The sequence below is a fragment of the Sesamum indicum genome, linkage group LG8, assembly GCF_000512975.1.
Source record: "Sesamum indicum cultivar Zhongzhi No. 13 linkage group LG8, S_indicum_v1.0, whole genome shotgun sequence".
Lineage (NCBI taxonomy): Eukaryota > Viridiplantae > Streptophyta > Magnoliopsida > Lamiales > Pedaliaceae > Sesamum > Sesamum indicum.
Window position 1 is genome coordinate 8,374,101 of NC_026152.1, and position 20,442 is coordinate 8,394,542.

At 36.8% G+C, this 20,442-nt stretch overlaps 4 protein-coding genes across 5 annotated transcripts; 2 read left to right on the plus strand and 2 right to left on the minus strand.

Moving 5' to 3' along the window:
• LOC105167945 lies at window positions 8,194–12,008 on the plus strand. Its single transcript, XM_011087841.2, has 2 exons — window positions 8,194–8,398; window positions 10,603–12,008. The coding sequence occupies exon 2, from the start codon at window positions 10,611–10,613 to the stop codon at window positions 11,871–11,873; it is 1,263 nt and encodes a 420-aa protein (XP_011086143.1). The 5' UTR covers window positions 8,194–8,398; window positions 10,603–10,610; the 3' UTR covers window positions 11,874–12,008.
• On the plus strand, window positions 12,722–15,561 carry LOC105167946. Of its 2 annotated transcripts, none has more exons than XM_020695638.1 (3): window positions 12,722–13,568; window positions 14,112–14,165; window positions 15,243–15,561. In XM_020695638.1, the coding sequence occupies exons 1-2, from the start codon at window positions 12,993–12,995 to the stop codon at window positions 14,127–14,129; spliced, it is 594 nt and encodes a 197-aa protein (XP_020551297.1). In that variant the 5' UTR covers window positions 12,722–12,992; the 3' UTR covers window positions 14,130–14,165; window positions 15,243–15,561. The 2 variants fall into 2 exon arrangements, with proteins under 2 accessions (XP_020551297.1, XP_011086145.1); XM_011087843.2 differs by lacking the exon at window positions 15,243–15,561 and adding an exon at window positions 13,722–13,786 and having other exon boundaries at window positions 12,726–13,568; window positions 14,112–14,160.
• LOC105167947 (protein PLANT CADMIUM RESISTANCE 4) lies at window positions 15,687–17,903 on the minus strand. The gene is made up of 5 exons (XM_011087844.2): window positions 17,386–17,903; window positions 17,036–17,099; window positions 16,759–16,923; window positions 16,502–16,567; window positions 15,687–16,356 (listed from the first exon to the last, which is right to left on the minus strand). The coding sequence occupies exons 1-5, from the start codon at window positions 17,655–17,657 to the stop codon at window positions 16,195–16,197; spliced, it is 729 nt and encodes a 242-aa protein (XP_011086146.1). The 5' UTR covers window positions 17,658–17,903; the 3' UTR covers window positions 15,687–16,194.
• LOC105167948 (nitric oxide synthase-interacting protein-like) lies at window positions 18,462–20,291 on the minus strand. Its single transcript, XM_011087845.2, has 2 exons — window positions 19,919–20,291; window positions 18,462–19,286 (listed from the first exon to the last, which is right to left on the minus strand). The coding sequence occupies exons 1-2, from the start codon at window positions 20,155–20,157 to the stop codon at window positions 18,611–18,613; spliced, it is 915 nt and encodes a 304-aa protein (XP_011086147.1). The 5' UTR covers window positions 20,158–20,291; the 3' UTR covers window positions 18,462–18,610.

Genomic DNA, 20,442 nt, shown 5'->3' on the forward strand with positions numbered 1-20,442 from the left:
CCCAAAAACAAAAAAAAAAAAAAAAAGTCAAGGGTTGTGGGAATTATGAGAGAAAAAGGTACGAGGTGCCGGTGAAATGAAGACGAAAGAAGATGATGAAAAGTTTAAGGCCTAAGAAATGGAGAAGTTTCGGGAACTCACGGAGATTATGGAAATAACTACCTACTTACTCCTCAATAATTTTTTACCAAATTTAAGAAAAAAGGACACATGATGTCTTAATCACATGGTTTTTAATTTAATTATATTAGTGTATTCTTCAATTATCGAGATATTAATGAAATTATTATGTGATTATGAATCAAGTATTTGAATAAAAATAAGTTTAACTCGATTCGTGATTTGATAATTATAAATGGAAAATATATATTAATATTTGGCATATCTATATATATATGTGTGTGTTGGAAACTAAATCAAGGGTGTGGGCAGCCAGATTACAACTAATTAACCTAAAATCCCTAACAATTCATTGCCTGAACTTATACCTATTAGGTAATAAAATTGTTAGATGTGGATCGGTCTCCGGCACAGGTACAATATAAACGATTACAAAACACTTAAAAATTATTACAGGCTTTCTAAAACAAATTACAAGAAACCTACAGAATAAGAATAAGCATACAAGAAAATAAACCGAAGCAATACAATTACAGAATGAGGAATCACAGACAACTTCAGAGTGATCGGCTCAGAGGCCTAAGACCCAGGGCCTAGAGAGGTCGTAGGCTGCAACCCTGCTCACAGTTGCACGGATGTTACCGAGACCACAAAGGTCAACAACCACAAAGGCTGTTTTCAATCATCCACCGAGAATTTGCCACAAAGGCTTTAGAATCAGAAACCACTAAGGTTTTTGCCACAAAGGCTTTTAGAACTTTCAAGGAGGGAGAAGAAGGGGGTAGAGAAATCTGTCCGTTAACCATGAACCAGCAAGTACAGGCCATATATGGAGGCTAGCACTTAATGGCTCATTTACAGCCATTGTTTGGAGAATAGGAGTTACAGAAGACGAAGAACAGGGTGAGAAACCCAAAGGGTCGAAGAAGGAGAGGGGATAGAGAAGACGGCGGAATTAGGGTTAAGAAAGGCGGAGGAGGGTATTTAAATGGGAGCAACTGGGTCAAACCTTAGAGTGGACCGGGTCGGTGAATTAGAGGGTTTGGGCCTTGGTTTAATCCGACCATCTAGTGAGCAAGGCCCAATCATATTGGTTTGGGCTATTTTCATTTTTACATTTTCCACCTTGGTCCAAACCAAGATGGCGGGTCTAGAGGCGATCATCATTGCCTTTGCTTCCTTTCCTGCAAAACAGAAGAGTTAAGGAATAACAGTTTATAAATGAAGAATACTAAGATAATTTTTAAAATTTTCGATTGCCAAGCACTTTGTTCCCATATCTGCTGGATTTTCTTCAGACCTTATCTTTCAAGGTTGATTATTCCTTTATTGATAATATCCCTAATAAAGTGATACCTAACGTCTATGTGTTTGGTTCTATAGTGAAAAACTGGATTTTTACATAACTGGATACTAGACTGACTATCAGAGTAAACGACAAGTTTATTTTCCAGAAATCCTATTTCAGAAATTAAGCCTTTTAGCCATATTGCTTCTTTTATTGCTTCAGTGGTTGCTATATACTCAGCTTCTGTAGTGGAAAGGGCTACTATACTTTGAAGTTGTGATTTTCAGCTTATGCAGGCATTACAGAGAGTAAAGATATAGGAAGTGGTTGATTTTCTACTATCTTTATCATTAGCATAGTTAGAATCCACAAAACCTTTGAGTTCCACACTATCAGAATTTTTAGAAAATGTTATTCCAACATTTTTAGTACCATTCAAGTATCTAAAGAGGTATTTTACTGCTTCCCAGTGGGAAGTTCCTGGATTGGACATTATCTACTTAAGCAGCTAACTGCATATGCAATATCTGGCCTAGTGCTTACCATTAGGTACATGACAGAACCTATAGCATTTGAATAGGGCACATTTTTCATTTTATCTTTTTCAGATTCTGTTTTAGGACATAGTTCTTTGCTTAACTGAAAATGTGCTGCAAGTGGTACAGAGGATGGTTTGGATTTTTCCATTGAAAACTTTTCAAGAATGCTTTGAATGTAAGAAGTTTGATTTAAGAAAATAGTTGACTTGGTTCTGTTTCTTTCTATATTCATACCAAGTATTTTCTTTGCATTTCCTAAATCTTTCATTTTAAAGTTTTTGCATAAATGATTCTGTAAACATTTAATCATGCTAAGACTAGGACTAGCTATTAACATGTCATCCACATATAAAACAAGAAACAATGGGACATTGTTTTAATACTTGAAATATAGACATGGATCATAAGCACTATTTTTAAAATCCAAAGAATGCATGAACTGATCAAACTTTTATTCCACTGCCTAGGGGATTGTTTTAGACCATATAAGGATTTTTTGAGTAAGCATAGATGATTTGGATTTTTCTTATCAACAAAACCATGAGGCTGGGACATATAAATTTGTTCATCTAAATTTCCATGCAAATGCAGTTTTAACATCCATCTGTTTTAATTCCCAATCAAAATGAGCAACTAATGCAAGCAAGATTCAAACAGTAGTAAATTTAACTATGGGAGAGAAGATTTCAGTAAAATCAATGCCTTCTTTTTGTGTAAAGCCTTTTGCTACAAGTCTTGCTTTAAATCTTGGTTTATGAAAATGTGATTGATATTGAGATATGAAAAATATGTGAATTAAGCTAGGTACCATGGCGCGTAGGGTACCGGGGTATTCCGGGGCAGCAGGGGATATCCTGTGCTTGTTAGCTACACACTGGGGTGGTGTGGGGGTACCATGTTTGTTGTGATGTCCTGTGCTATATTGCTACACAGCTGAAGTAAAAGAGTGTGGGGATATCACACAACGGGTATCCTATGCTGTATATGATATGATGATGGCCGGCGAAACCATTGACTGATGTACTCCAGTTAGAGTAAGTGGGGCCCTTAACTAATAAATGATAACGAATATGTGTTCTTCCTGATTTTTTTTATTTTCTTCTCTATTTACTATTTCTTCCCCTTGTTGGTTATCCTCATTACTAGGTTCCACTTAAAATCTTTAGTATTTTTAGAGGAAGTGTTTAAGCATGGCATCTCTGATTCATTAAAGATCACATCTCTACTTACTATCACCTTAAAGCCAGGTTGATTTTTAAGCCATAGTCTATATCCTTTAACTCCAGGTGGATAACCAATAAATATGCATTTTTGAGACCTAGGATCTAATTTATCACCATTACAATGACAGAAAGCAGCACATCCAAAAATGCGTAGAGAAGAAAGATCAACATCAGAATTTGTCCAAACTTTTTTCAGGAATATTTTCAAGTAAAGGCACAGAGGGTGACCTATTTATCAAATATGATGCAGTCAATAAGGCTTCACCCCAAAAAGTTTTAGGTAATCCAGAGCTTATTAAAAGACATCTTACTTTGTTTAATAAAGTCCTATTCATTCTCGCAGCTACCCCATTTTGCTGAGGAGTATATGGTGTGGTTTTGTGTCTTTTAATACCATACTTATCGCATAATTCAGAAAACTGTTTGTTACATAATTCTAATCCATTATCAGTCCTTAAAGCTTTAAGCCTATGACCTGTTTGGTTCTCAACCAGATTTTTCCAATTCTGAAATTTTTCAAAAATATCAGATTTATGCTTCATTAGAAAAACAAATACTTTCCTAGAATAATTATCTATAATTGACAGAAAATACTTATTGCCCCCATGAGTACTTATATTAGCAGGACCCCATACGTCTTCATGCACATATTCTAAAATGCAATTTGAGGAAGTAGGAACTGGGTATGAGGAAGTAGGAAACTTTACTTTGTGTTGTTTTCCTAATATGCAGTCATCACAAAAATTCAAGGCAGAAGGTTTTTCATGCAAAAAACCATTTTTGTGTAATAACTCAAGTCCCCTAAAGCTGATATGACCCAACCTTTTATGCCAAATTTCAGATTTGTTTTCTATGAAAATATTTCCAGAAAAAGAGTCATACTTAACAGTGCAAAAATACAGATTCCTCTTTTTGATTGCTTTGAAAATAGTCATGGAACCCTTAGAAATTTTCATGATCCCTTTTCCCCATTTCCCTTCTAACCCTTCTTCCTTTAGGGCAGAGCATGACATTAAGTTATGGGCAAGATCAGGGACATACCTAACATTCTTTAGGGTTATTTTTGAGCCATTTTCAAAAATAAGACATGTATCACCAAAACCAAGCACATCACATAATTTTTGGTTTGCCATTGATACAGAACCTAGTCTTTCAGTTTTAAAATTTATCAGGATTTCTTTGTAAGGTGTCATGTGAAAGGTGCATCCAAAATCTACTAGCCATTCTGATTTATTTGAGGTATTTTCAACAAAATTCACGTCAGATATCATATAAACTTCATCAGTGGTTTCTTCTAAGACATTAGCAGATTCATTTTGTTGGTTCTTTTTAGGCTTTTTACAGTCTTTAATGAAATGACCTCTACCTCCGCAGTTGTAACACCTAAAATCTTTTTTTGTGTTTTTATCTTCATCTCTTTTATTATTATTACTGTTATTATATCTATTTCTAGATGGACTTCTTCCCCTACTTCTGCTACGACTTTTACTGTATTTTCTGAATTTTGAGTTATGGTTATTATTCCTATTTTTAGGTCTTCCTCTTACCAAGTTCACTTCATTATTACTATTATTAGAGGTATTTGTTTTTAAATCCATTTCTTTTGATTTTAAACCACTAATTACAGTTTCTAAGGTTACATTATCTCGTCCATATTTTATTGCAGCTTTAACATCACCATAAGACTCAGGTATAGCATTTAATAAGACTATAGGAGTATAATCATCTATATTTTTATCTCCTGTCAATTTTATATCTTGAATTAATTTAGTAAAATCATCAATATTTTCTTCAATATTTTTTGAAAGATCCAATTTATACCTGAAAATTTTTCTAAGAGAAACAGTTTGCTAGGAAGTGAAGTTTCAGTATAAAGTTCCTCAAGCTTATTCCAAAGTTCTTTAGCCGAATTCTGTTTTCCTACTTTTCTAATTACAGAATCAGACAGATTTAAAATAATAGAACTGTAAGCATATTCATCATTTTCAAGCCGTTTTTCTTTAGAAACAGTTTCAGAATATTTTCCTTCAATGGCTTTAAAAACTTTCTGTTGTATTAAGATACCTTTCATTTTTTGTTGCCATATAGAAAAATCAGTTTTTCTGTCAAATGGTTGTAAATTATAGCCAGACATTTTAGCAAGTTTCAGTAATATCACAGAAGTTCACAGTTCAAGTAATAGAAACAAATTTTAAACAGCAGCAAATTCTCAATCATAGAAAATCCCAAACAGCAGAAAAATTAAATCACAGTTAATAGTGCCCTTGCCTTGACTACGCCTCCATTAGATACCTGACGGCTTCACGAGCCCGGCCAAGGGAGGTGGGTAGTAAGGGATCGGGAGACTCGTAAAATAAAATTAAATCACAGTTAATAGTGCTAGGGCCTTGACTACGCCTCCATTAGATACCTGACGGCTTCACGAGCCACGGGAGGAGAGGTGGGTAGTAAGGGATCGGGAGACTGGGACCGTAAAATAAAAGGAAGAGTTAGAACGAAGTTACCGTGAGTGGCCTCAGGCCAGAGACTTACCCCCGCTCTGATACCACTGTTAGATGTGGATCGGTCTCCGGCACAGGTACAATATAAACGATTACAGAACACTTAAAAATTATTACAAGCTTTCTAAAATAAATTACAAGAAACCTACAGAATAGGAATAAGCATACAAGAAAATAAACCAAAGCAATACAATTACAGAACGAGGAATCACAAACAACTTCAGAGTGATCGGCTCAGAGGCCTAAGACCCAGGGCCTAGAGAGGCCGTAGGCCGCAACCCTGCTCACGGTTGCACGGATGTTACCAAGACCACAAAGGTCAACAACCACAAAGGCTGTTTTCAATAATCCACCGAGGATTTGCCACAAAAGCTTTAGAATCAGAAACCACTAAGGTTTTTGCCACAAAGGCTTTTAGAACTTTCAAGGAGGAAGAAGAAGGGGGTAGAGAAATCTGTCCGTTAACCATGAACCAGCAAGTACAGGCCATATATGGAGGCTAGCACTTAATGGCTTATTTACAGCCATTGTCTGGAGAATAGGAGTTACAAAAGACGAAGAACAGGGTGAGAAGCCCAAAGGGTCGAAGAAGGAGAGGGGATAGAGAAGACGGCGGAATTAGGGTTAAGAAATGCGGAGGAAGGTATTTAAATGGGAGCAACTGGGTCAAACCTTAGAGTGGACCGGGTCGGTGAATTAGAGGGTTTGGGCCTTGGTTTAATCCGACCATCCAGTGAGCAAGGCCCAATCATATTGGTTTGGGCCATTTTCATTTTTACAAAAATAATAGAATCACGTTTTCGTACAACTTTCCATTATGATTATTATTGAAGAATCCAGGTACGACCAATCAAGAGGCAAACTGGCAACACCCGCCCTTATAAAGTTGGCCACCCCGTGCTCTTCTGGTGTCGCCCGCCATCACGCACCTACCCTTAAATAAAACAAAATTAAACGGCCACGTTTTCCTTTATCTAACAAATAAGTTTAATAAAATTTTAAATTTACCTTCGATTGACTTATTATTGATAAAATAAATCTTTTCTAATCAAATTACCTTTATATATGTAACCTGTATAAGGATAGTTTGATCATAAAATATTTGTTTGGCCTGCACTAAATGAGTAATAAATCGACCCAGGAATATATAAATTTTTATTAAATGTTTTTGTTAATTTAAACAAATTTGATGAGTCTACTTGTTAAATAAAAAGAAATATCAGTGGTATTTGATGCTATTTTTCAACCAGACTACAGGAACCTATGTATAATTATACCAAATATCAAAAAAGAATAATATACTTATCCCTTATTATTCGATCAATTTAATTAGTATAGAGTTTTGCGAGTGAAGGTTATGTCTCGAGTTTGTCGTAACATGATTCTAGTTTTTTTTTAATAAATAAAAATAAAATGAAAAATGAACAAATATTTAATATTATTTTTAGTGAAGAGAACACTTATTATGAATATAAATACAGTAAAATCTCTATAAATTAATAAACTCTCTAAAATAATAAAATATTCCGGTCCTGACTTGGGCCTTTGTAAAAAATCATCAAATTCGATAAGATAATAAGATAATAATTTTTCAGAAAATTCCTTTATATATATTAGGTCCCATTAAAACTCTAAAGTAATCATTCATAAATATTATAATTATAAATATTATGGTAATTTGCTAAAATATGAAGTGTGTAATGCTTTACGCATTTGATCATTCATGGATGATTTTGCGATTTCTTTTAGAAGAAAAGACATGGTTAGGTGTCATGAATTATTTTATTTTTATACTGAGATTTATATAGTATACGTTTCATCATCATGCATGAATATACTTAATTGACTATAAATTTAAGTGCAACGAATTAATGTAAATATGTATATTTAAGTAATTCCAATGAATTGGTACATGCGTTTATGAATATAATAGTTAATTGTATACAACATGAATATATTTAATTAGTTACAAAGAATTGATTGATGCATGAATATAATCAATGAAACATATATGAATTCATTTATTTTCAATACATATGTACTAAATTTGTTAAATTTAAAAAGTCTCTCTTTTAATTAATAAAATATTAATTTATCGATAAATTAATATTTCTCTAAATTATAAAAATTTATGGTCCCAATATTATTAATTTATAGAGATTTTACGGTAATAATAGTAAAGATGTTTGCATTGTGCATATCATATTCAAATAATATCACAATCTTGATGATAATTATTCAGAGTGAAAGTCTGTCAGATTTTAAAGTTGGGACTAAATTTTGTTGGTCTGAAATCCATCCAAAATATTTATAAAAAAAAAATCCCAAAAAACTAAATTGAAACTGGATATTATTTGTTTTAAAAGCTAAGGGAGGCGTGAGGTGTGGGGGGGGGGGGGGCGGGGGTTAGTGTAGATAAACAAGAACTTGAATTTGCAACCTCTCACTTTTTCTGATATATTAAAATGAAAGCAAGAACCATAGCTGAGTTGGGGGCCCAGCACCAGCTTTAAAGCGCTTTCTCAAGTCCTACCACCACCACCCGTCACTCGTCAGGCCCACCACCTCTCCTTCAAAAATTCCAGTCCCCCCATCCCCACTTAACCTATCAATTCTCCCTCGCATCCTCTCTCTCGATACGTCGTCGCCACCCCCATTCTCAATGGCTTGTTTTGGAAACGTGAAGACCTGATTTTGCAGGCCCGGCCCAGAGACTCCAGTTCAGCTGTCTTTCCTTTCCCTTTTCTGGCTATCAACTCTACTTAAACCTGTTATCTTCTCAATTTCAATTATATTCATTCAGTGATGCCATTCATTCTTTCCTTTTTATTTCTGAGATAGAATTATTGAATTTAATGTATCGCATTTGTTATAATTTTAAATCTATTCAGACGTACGATAAACGTGTAATAATTATGATTACCATAATATTGTTAAATATGATATTATTATAATTTTTTTTCTGAAAGGAAATAAATTGGGGAGAAAAATATTTGGTTTAGTTCCGGGGTGGGGGTATTTTCGTAATATTGGTCTTAATCACCAAAACAGCAGCACCATGGATTAAAGACCAATCCAATGATTTCCAGACCAATTGTGGGTGTGTTGGGAGTAGTTATTATTCTTGATTTGATTAAAAAATAAATAAAATTACTGAATAGCGTGTGAGAGTGACATAAATATGCTTTTTTAAGTTACTTTCACTCCACATAACATAATTAATTAATATTTATGTAATTACAGTTGATTATGATCTATGGTATATTTACACGACTCAGTTTCATTTATTTAAAAAATCATACATATACACTTAAAAAATATTAATAATATTATGTAAATTACTTCTTATTTTTTACCGTCATCGATAATTATACAAAAAAAAAATATGAATAATTTATATAAACAAATTACAGGATTTAAATATTTTTACAGGGATTCTCTTCATGCCCACCAATAATTTCTCATTTGACTTTTCCCATCCACTAGCATTATATTTATATTATTTAATTAGTTCGATAAAAACAATTTTAAACTTTAATAAATGGTCGGGAAAAAGACAGTAAAAAATAAAAAATAAAAAATGTGAATTATGCAAATGAGATTGGTCCTTGTCTATGGACCTCTTTGCTTTGCTTCTTCATAATTGCACTGTTGACATAATCAGCACTCTCACTCATAATAATATTATTTTAATTAATTTGCCGCCCCTAATTATTTTAATTTCCGACTACTGGTGGTCGCGTTGTTGATGCTACCCCACCACCACTACCTCACCTCTTATGCTTTCTTCATCTGGTAAGTATTAGTTCAATTATTAATTAATATTTGCTGTGATTTTTCCTGTCGACCGATTAGAGCTCTGGATTATGTGGCTACGCCGACTTTTTTTTTTCCGTCAGATATACTAATCAGGTTTATATATACAATTTGGTATTAAGTAATGTTTTTTTCTTCTTCGTCAGATGAACATTTGCAACCATATATATAAAAATCACCTTTCAGAGTATGATATTAAAAAAATAATAAAAATAATAATTAATTACGATTTCATAATGATTTTTGATTGTGGTTCGGTAGGGAGAGTTTAAGATAAATATTGATTAATTATAATTAAAATTAAACTTTGTATTTTGATTTATTTTACAGGGATTGGTAATATTAATTTGATATTTAATTTTGTATTTTTTATATTATTATTATTTTTAATAGTGTAGTTTTGAAATACTGAAATTCGGCCAGTGTTGTGTGGGTGGGCTAAATTTTTAGAGTTCTTGGCAGTTATGGTTGTAATGATGGTTGGTGAAAGAGACAAGTTTTTGATGCTTATAACCCCACGTCAAAATTAACATCAATTTTTTTTATTTAAAAAAAAAAAAAGAAGATTGCCTCCAATTCTAACACACTTTATGTAAGTTTAAAATGTTCCATTTAATAAAATTCATAATATTTATATAATAAATGTAATATGAATTTTTTTTATTCAAGTCAGATTCGATCAAATTAAATTGATCATATAGTAAGTATGATATACTTGTTATGATTCATTATTTTTAAAATTATACATCATTTACACGGTAATTGTGTTGTATTTGTTATATAATTGCTACAAATTAGATAAAATTCGATACGTATAATTTAAAATAAATAATCAATTGTATAAAAAGATATCATAATTATTTTGTGATTGATTTGTTTTGATTTAATTTGAGTAAAAAATTTTCGTATTTGATTAGTCTGTGAGACGGAATGCATAACAGACAAATTGAGTTTAAAATTTAAGACCCGGTGAAGACATTCTTCCCAATTTCGTACGCTAACAGTTGTTCATTTATATCCTTTCCTCCACTAACTCCATAATCTGGACAGCGCCGAATATAGATACAGACAGCCCAAGGCCTCACCTTTCGTTTTTCTCTCATACGAATTTGCAGATTTATTTATGGCCTCACACCTTCCAGTCAACGACCCGGACTCCGGCCTCCCCGACTCCGTCGCCTCCACTCCACGCTCCGACCACCACCATCTCCTCCATGAAGACAGCACCGCCTCTGCTCTGCAAGCGCGAATCCGTTTTATGTGCAGCTTCGGTGGCAAAATCCTCCCCCGCCCACATGACAACCAGCTCCGCTACGTCGGTGGCGACACCCGTATCGTCGCCGTTCACCGCCACACCACCTTCGCCGCTCTACTGTCCAAACTCTCCAAGCTCGCAGGTACCACCAATATCAACATAAAGTACCAGCTTCCAAACGAGGACCTGGACGCACTCATCACTGTCACGGCTGATGAAGACGTTGAAAACATGATGGAAGAATACGATCGGCTGAGTCAGGGCCAGAAATCGGCTCGGCTCAGGCTCTTTCTTTTCCCCGCTGATAGTAATGATTCCAGGGCTACCAGTATTAATTCACTCCTTGATGGCTCGGCTAAGCGCGAGAACTGGTTTGTGGACGCTCTCAACGGTGGACAGGGCTCCGGACCGGTTCTTGAGCGCGGCAGGTCTGAGGTGTCGTCTATTGTGTCTGAAGTGCCGGATTATTTGTTCGGGTTGGATAATTCGGATGATGTTTCGAAAGAAACCACCAAGATCAGAAACAAAAACCTTTTGAACGACAACATATCAATGTCCGACCCGGGTTCACCCGCTCCAGCTGTTTCTTCACCGTTCTGCTCCACGTCATCATCGCTTGCCCCACCTGTAATTCCGGATCTTCCGCCGGTGAAAACCAAACCCGTAAACACGGTTCAATTTGTGGAAAACAAGGAAAGTGAAATGGTAAACGAGAAAATGGTCTCTCAACCGATCGGGTTTCCGGGTGGTGCAATGTGGCATTACCCAAATCCAGCTATGCAGCCCGTTCCTGCAGTATATTACGTGCCTGGAAGTCATGTTCAAGCCGGGAACGCTTCCGTTCAACCGGTTCCTATTCGGGCACAGTTCGTCCAACCATACCCGGTAGCACAGGGTCAAGTACCCATGGGGTTTCCAGGCGTGAATCAAGTATATGGAGCAGGTGTGAGGCCCTACGATATGCCTGCTCGAATCATCACCGACAATGCAAGTCAGGCAATGTACTATGGGGCAAGAAACATGGCCGTTGTACCTGGTTCTTACCCGGGAATGGTGGTTTCGGGTGGGGAAGAAGTGCAGGGATCCGGTGCAGATGCGATGTCGGGTCGGGTCTCCCAAGGAGGATCTTGAGGAATTGTAGATGTGGTGTGCAGCTTCATTAAACAGGTATATGTGAGATTTGATTGGATGATGAAGAGTTGGTTCCATGGACATATAATTAAACTGTAATGTATTTGAAATTGGATTGTAATAAGGAGTGGGGGGGGGGGGTTTGTTAATGCACAAATGTTGTGAGAAAATTTTACAGTATATTTGATGTGGAGGTAAGTGTACATATATATATATATATATAATTAAGAAATAAAGGTGTGTGAAAGGCGTGAGGATTCTTTTTACTTGTGATTTTGTTTGGAGTAAGATGTTTGAATTTATATTCATAATATTATCCACAACTGATGAATTGTTAAAACAATATCCATAAAATTAATACCTGAAACTGTTTGATATTTGAATGTTTTCTAGTTCAAATAAATAAGCGCAATGTTGAATTGAGCCCAAAAACAAAAAACACCAAACCCAAACACATACCATTTAGCAAAGCCCATATGCCCCTTGGAAGGGAGTGATCCTCTCAACAAGCTTTATCAGCCACGCCACTATCGGTGCATGAGGCCGCTCCAGCACAGTTTTTTGTTTTCAGTCTTTTCTTTTTTTGAAGAAAACCACATACTGTATGTATATTTATTTTATTGTTTTCAGTCTTTTTCTTTTTTGAAGAAAACCACATACTGTATGTATATTTATTTTATCATGGGATATATTCTGCCCACATGCTATTTATTTATTTAGATTTTCAGGATAAAAAATTTATTTTTTGAGCTCATTTTTCTCAAGTCAATTAGACAGTTCAAAGTATTTTCTAATAAATCAAAAGGTAAAAGTGGTAATTGAAGCAACCAGTTTTCCCTCGGTGCCAAACACGCCCTAGACTAGAGAAACCAACGCCTAGCCTTCCTACTACATATGTATGTTGAACACATGCATAATATACACACCACATACATAACATAAGACGAGTGCGGTGCCCTCTGCGCCTCAGTCTCTCTACTACTCTCTACCCTTCTCCCACTTCCCACTCCTCTCCTCTGTTTCATTGCCTATTTCCTGCTACAAACCCTCTTCATCTCCCTTCAAACTCTTCTACATACGACAAAAACGAGGGTATTTAGTGTACATGCGGCGGTTCTGATGGCGGCGCCACCCGTGAAATCTCAACCATTGCACAACTTCTCTTTGCCCCACCTCAAATGGGCCCACAAGAACGCCTCCTCCGCCCCTGGCTCCAGTTCCCAACACCACCGCTTCCGCCGTCGAGACTCCCCTGATCAACATCAACACCGCTTCCAAGATCCTGACTCCGACCCCGGAACGCGACTCACCAATCCTAAGCAACAACCGCCTGTCGGTTCTTCACGGAAAGATTCTGTTTTGCCGATGGGAGAGGAGGATAATGAGGATGACAAACCGTGGAACTTGCGACCGAGGAGGGAGATCATAAGAGCGTCTTCGACTTCCAATAAAGAAACGGGCGCTGAGAATAATGATAACAAAGGCTATAGCAAAAGTAACGGGGTAAAGTCACAGCGGCTCAGGGGGTTGGTGGAAGGAAGGCAGCAGAATGGTGGAGTTGAGAGAAGGGGTAAGAGGAAAGTTTGGATTTCGCTATCGAGGGAAGAAATCGAAGAGGATGTTTATGCTTTGACAGGCGGCCGGCCCGCCCGCAGGCCAAGACGATGGCCTAAGAACGTTCAGAAACAACTCGATGTATGTGGGCTTGACATCCCTTTTTCTTTTTCTTCTTCTTTTTTTTTCTCCTGCTGCGTCGCTGCTTGATTTTTATTTAGAACAAAACGAGAATTCATTCGTGATTTTTCCTTTTTCTTTATTTTTTTTTCTGTGTGTTCTGTGTTCTGACAGAGTGTATTTCCTGGATTATACTTGGTGGGGGTTACAGCTGACTCGTATCGGGTTATGATGCTCTGGTACGGCCTTCTCTTTGTTTCCTTGGTTTCCGGATATTAGTGAAGTTGTTGTGTATGCATGCCCTAGACGTGTTGTGTATTTATGATTTTGTGTAATTGCAGACTTTAATTAGTGAAGGATAGACTAATATTTGATAAAAGATGACTATGGAAATTGCAGTTGCAGAGGTAAATAAGATAATGTAGATGAAACCGGTTGTGTGCTCTTGCATGTTTGATCCGTAATTGCATTTGTTCATCGTGGATTGCCGGAGTTTCTCAAGTTTCTTTTGCTGTTGTATACGATTGTCGTGCTAAGCTAATTGTTTGATAATGTGATATGCAGAGGCAGATTCAATGTTGATATGTAGATTCTGAAAGCAATTGGTTTGCTTCAAAGGTACCTATGTTGGGGTATATTACTGAGTTATGCAAACAAGATGAGAATACTGCTGAATAGATTGATAGATATACGATTTTAATTTTTATCATGTTTCTTAGTTTTTATCTAGAATATAGAGGCTTTAAGTGGTTATCTTTTTTTTTTTCCCCTTATCTGTGAAGATTATGATGTAATCTTTGAATAAATGAATTGGAAAACCTTTGTCAGCATGCACTACCTTATATTGGCTTTCAGGGGTACTGAATGTTATCTTGAAGAGTCCTGATCTTGAATGCATTAATAAAGTGATAAGGCTTCCTGATTTTCCTTTGGGAGCAGAACTTTGTTTATGAAATTGCACTCAATTAGGGACATATAACAGAGACTCTGGTTCTGTATTGGGAGGATAGTTCTGCCCCTGGGCCTACACAAGGTTGGAAGTTCAGATGATATATTCTTCATTCTTTACCTAAATCTAATGCTATGTTAGTATCCCTGGCTCATGTTGCCTTATCATACCGTGCTCAATGTCCCAATACATTGATGGAAAAGGTAAGTTAGTGAGAGTAAACAATTCCCTGACAGTCAATTCTTATAATTTTTTGAAGTTAAACGAAGTTGCATAAAAGAAGCCTCTCGATGGATATTTGAAAATGCTGTGCTAAAATAAAGGTTTTGATGCAAATGGTAGGAATACGCAAACTATTAGCCAAAAGTTGAAGGAATGGAGGAGTTGGGCAACATGGAGCTTGTTGTTACATGTTAACCAGAAAACATTCAAGTAGCTGTCACTTATCAATAATTGGTGTAAGGGAAACCCAAATGCGACCAATGCCTGTTTGTTTGTTTTCTTGTTATCTAGACACTTAAAGCTTTCACTCATGCTTGCGTAGCAATTGTAACATAGCAATCTCTGCTTATGTTGTAGAATTGATTCCTCTCTGTACTTCCAACACTTCGTCCCTTCTCAATTCTCACGGCTTCTCCTTGTGGATGTTGAGATGCTTAAATGCCCAAATCTTTTCCTCCATTTTTAGTGTGGCCCAACGTCTTGTAGAGTATTCAATTAATCATCCCATTTTTCTTCATTTGCAGGGTGGAGTATGGACCATTTTATGATATCTAGACCCATGTTTTGTTGGTCTTGTGTTTCCTAAGATACTATTATGTTATCTTAGACCTCATTCCCTACATGCTATTGGGAGCAGAATCCTAATTGCTTGCAATGTTTAGTTAGTCATGTCCTCGTGTTAATATCACAACATACTGATAAGTGTGACCCTCCTATTAGCTTCTAGTTTAAGTTGATCATTCACTCATGTTTATTCCCCTTGCCTCCCATCTCTCTCGCTGTTAGTCTCATACACATATGTTTTAGGCAAGAATCCTACTGTCATTGACTTTACTGCTCAGGATTTATATCTTCCTATTCAGGCCCTTTCCCTCTCCATGGTGATTTGATTCATCAATTGTGTGATATTTATCTCTATTCTTAATAGCACCATCGGTGCAAAAGCATAAAAAATTAGACCCCATAAATTCATCTTACCGTCCAAGTCCATATGTTGGGAAAATTCACTCACTTGTGATACCGAAACAAGAAAGAAAAATGCCGCCACTGAGACAAACCATCTTCAGCACATGGCATCAGAATCTCACAGCTGATCAATTACGGAACCTACTGAAAAAGGGTTGATTCCCTGTACGTACTAAAATGTTCATATGAAGACTATGAAGAACTAGTCTACGATCTATATCTCTACGGTGAACTGGCCTAAGCTAAGCTGCACTCAACTTGTTGCAATGAAGAATTTGATGCAGGTGGAACTACAACCATCTTCCTTGGCATCCAACTCCAAAAAACATTTGATATTTTTGCAAAAATTGGAAGATGCAATTCTCCGATCCAGCACATGATAACTTAACGAAGATTCCTTTGACCTCCGAACTCATTATATTGAACCTTTATATCAAAACACAGACCTCACTCGTGGTGGAGGGACCAAAGCAGTAATACGGTTTACCTCAGGAGTTGATATGGAATTCTTCAAATGCTATGGGAGTCAGGAGACTTTGTTGACACAACAGAAGGTGGAATTAACAATGAGGATGGTTTGTTATCCTCATAGAAGCTTCCAGTGCATACCGTTTCCCCTCTGCCTTGCCAGATGCCGTCTTGGACATTGTTCATCTCCAGTGTTCTAGATTCCTGTACCAGTCGGAGTAGAAAGCAAGTTTCTAAGTCAAAAGGTTTAAGAAAGAATGAACTTGTGCTTTTATAACGTTTCTGTGGGTCTGCCATGAATTTTTTAGGCACATCTTAAATGTGAAATGGGATGACAAGAGATATAGACCTGACATAAGGTGCAGCAGGGGCAAATAAGATGGAAAACACAGTCATCCAAAAAACTCTCCCCGCTCTGCATAAGACAAGCATGTTTCATTAATTTTTCAAAAGTAAAACATGCATAGGATGAAGGAATAAATAAACGATTTCGATGAAATGTTAGCGAAGAATCTATTTATTGTACCAAAGGGTGAATTATATGGACAACTTCTGAGATTCGATCTGACTACAAGTGTTTAGGGTAATAATAAGTGGAATAGTTACCTGTATTTTGAATTTTTTTCTAATTTGTGTCCGGTAATATCCCACATATATTCCACCTGAGGCAGTGGACGCAATAGCCAAACACAGGAAGCAGCAGCTCCGGGTGATCATGAATGCTAGTAGGTTGGACATGGCAATGACGACAAGAATCAAGTAAATTGATCCCTGTACAATCCATATGTTGAACTCATGAAATCAAGCCATGGAAGAAGCTTGCAAGAACGTTATAATGTAAATCAAGAAAGCCAGGAGAAACTGAAGAATGATGAGTATTTACCTGAAGAAAACTAGACCCAAATCCAGCTCGTTGCATGTTCTTTCCAAATCTGTAACATGGACAACTACAATGCACGCCAATCAAATTACAATAAATCATCACACAAATTGAGAATACATCGAAAAAAAATGCTTTTTTTTTTTAGCTCAAATCTAACTCAACTCACAATTTGAGAATGTGTCTTAGCAGAATGACATGAATATTGAATTAAAATGTTGAGACTAAGCCAATGGGAAACAGAACTTAATAAGAGAGCAGAGAGTCAAGTTCTAACACATCAATAGACCCTTTTTTCTATTTTTAATCAAAGACAGAAGAAGAAACCATGATAAGCAGATAAAAACTAATACCAGGTGGATTGTATTGCTATCTTTCCATCATTCAAGCAGTCACGAACAAGCTCACCTTCCCACATTCTAAACACTCCCCCTCCATACTGAGTGTAATCAGATACAAATTTTTTCTCCCCATTCAATTTGCCTAGTCCGCCTTTCTCTGCATGCATGGCGATCGTTGAGCGTAGAATGTCAAGATCCAACACCGTCACCTCATCCATCAACAACTTCTCCTCCTCGCCCCCTGCCTTCACTCTGCCTTCTTCCTTTCCCATGGCAGCCATCATTCATAAGGGGTAGCCTCTCTCTCTCTTAACGACCACTTTTGCCAGTGTAGCCAAGCCCTTCAAACCTTTTATATGCAATTGCTAACGTGACATGTTTATTTGAGATTTTAAGAGAGAAGTGTATACAAAAACAGCACGAAAAGAATGGGTCAAAGTAATATTTTTTGGTCCGAGTTTTATGGCAGAAGTAGGACACTTGCGGGGGCTGCGGATGCTGCGGTCTAAGTGTGCCCGTGAATAAGGCTGGGGAGGAACTTTTATTACCACCCCTGTCTTTTTAAAGTTTTTTTTGTCTGTTTACAACACGAGCTAACAATCTACTCTATTTTTGGTGTTATCGTCCAAGAATATGCAATGTGCTTGCTACGTGACAACGATCGAGCAATTCGTGTAAAAGTCAAAGTAACTAACAACACTCATTCAGTGCATTCACAAGTGTCGCATAATCAAACAAGTCAAAATACCTATACTTTTGCATTACAACCAGTTATTACATTTTACAAACATCTGTCTTTGCCAATTATAGTTCTCCGCCCTGGAACCACAAAAGTTATTGAAAGTAGCTATTTTTCTTGAGGGGGAAACATGCACCCTATATACCGAATTTTCCTCCAATACTGTTGACTTTGATATGCGTACGCTGATGGACCACCTTACCGTAATTTACACACAACATAACTTAAGAAATAGGGAGGAAAACGTTGGAAATCGAGGGCTTTTCCAAAGACTACATTGATCTTGTAATTTAAGTGGCAGCTCAAGGGTCTGATTATAGAACTGAGAAGGTTTTGCATTCACCAATAATACAGTACAACTAACATATATTTATTTATTTTATTTTTGTGGATACATCCAAACAAGATAAAACAACGAGAGGAAATCTCGATCCGAACCACGCAGAAAAGAACATGAATACAGTTGCAAATCCAACAGGATGTAATAGCATCTCAGGATCAAGTCTTTGCTGCAGGTCTTACAAGCCCGAGCCCTGAACCACTTCCTAAATGTTTGAAATCTGTTGCTTCAAGATGATCTCCATGTCCTGCAAAACCAGTGCCTCCCTTTGCCAAACTGACAAGATTCCTCTCTTTGCATTGCTTATCACATACTAAACAAACCTTATCAACCGCCATGAATTTATCAGCACACTTCTTGCAGAAGACGTGCCCACAGGAACTCAAGGCCACAAGTGAGAGCGTGTTTGTCAGTGTGACCTTGCAGCTAGGACAGATATATGTCTTATCAAGCAAACTCGATCTCTTCTGTTCACTAGTGTCTTCCGTAAAATAGATGGGAAAAAGAGTCTTTAGTCTTAGTTTTTCCTTCCCTTCTGGACAAATTGTGTCTGTTGAGGGGGCCTCTACCTTTTTAGGAGCTTCGGGTGTCGCAGAAGGCAGCCAAAATGCCTTCATGGTCCGGAGTGCTTCCTCTTCATATGAGGTGGTCTTTACACTATTTGCCCCGTGGAAACCATTCTTGTCTCTGTTATAGTTCTTATCGTTGTACTGTGGTACTGCCCCATGGTTCTGCTGATCAAATGCATCAAGCTCTCTAGCTTTTTGCAGCATTAGTCTCTCCTCTTCTTCTTCTTTTTCTTGCTTCTGTTGAGCAGCATGGGCTGATAGCTTTCTGCAGGTAATATAAACCTCTCTCAGTACAACAGTTAGAATAAAAACAGATGTTCTGAAACCAAACCAAAAACATGAGTTGACTTGTTCAATCAATCCATTCATATAGCCGACAGCTTTGTGATGACAGCCAAAACTTGTTATTCCTACACAAGGCACATTAGGCCTTCAAAGAAGCATGTATAATAATGATTACATACAACCTAATGCCCATGAAATTGGCACCATAAAACTAGCAAAAAAGAATGGAGAACCCTATGAGGTTCAGTCTAGTTTCTGCAAGCAAGAAACTTAAAGAATGCATATCATATGAGAAGCAACACATATCACATAAGAAGTTTATTCATGCATAAAGTGGTCAAGGAATAGTGCAGAATTCATTGGGAAAATATTTTTTCATAAGCGATCGCCAGTCCTCATATCAGTACAGTATTTTCTTAAGACAATTCATCATTATAACACAAAGGGACTCCTAATCAGTGCATGATTGTCGCTATTATCAACCAAACCGACTCTCAATAATCGGAAACTACAAAGACCTGCGAGCACTACCAATTTCAACATAAAACTACTAAAAACACTCATAAACAAATATAAGTATAACGAATTGACATAATAAACAAAGAGACGAACCTCTGAATATCTTTCTTTTGCGCTAAGAGACACTCAAGGATGCATTCTTTACAGAAAACATGGCCCTTGAGGCAGGACATGGGTTCGATAAAAGGCTTCAAGCAGAGACAACACGCATCGAAGGGTTTAATAGAATCTTTGCCCAATCTCTCCTTCTGCGTGCCGTAGCCCAGCTTCCGCTTCTCATCGTACGTGAAGAATGCTAAATCATTATTGTTCTTCGAGTGCCTTTGAGGCATTTTCCTGATATACTATGCACAGGATGTTCGGAACAATCGCGAAAATACCTTCAATTGGGAAATTAGGGGAATAGCTAAAAAGAAACCCTAAAATCCAGTGCAGGGATTTGTTCTATCAAACAGGTTACAGAAGTAAAGAAGCAGTTCCCCTTTTGCCGTCTAAGGGGATTTAGGTCATTGCATATTAGTTGTAGGGGCAAAAGCGGTTTTTCCCTTTTGCCGTCAAAAGGATTTGTAAATTAGTACTTTCCCTTAAAAAAAAAAAAAAAACAAAACACACGAATT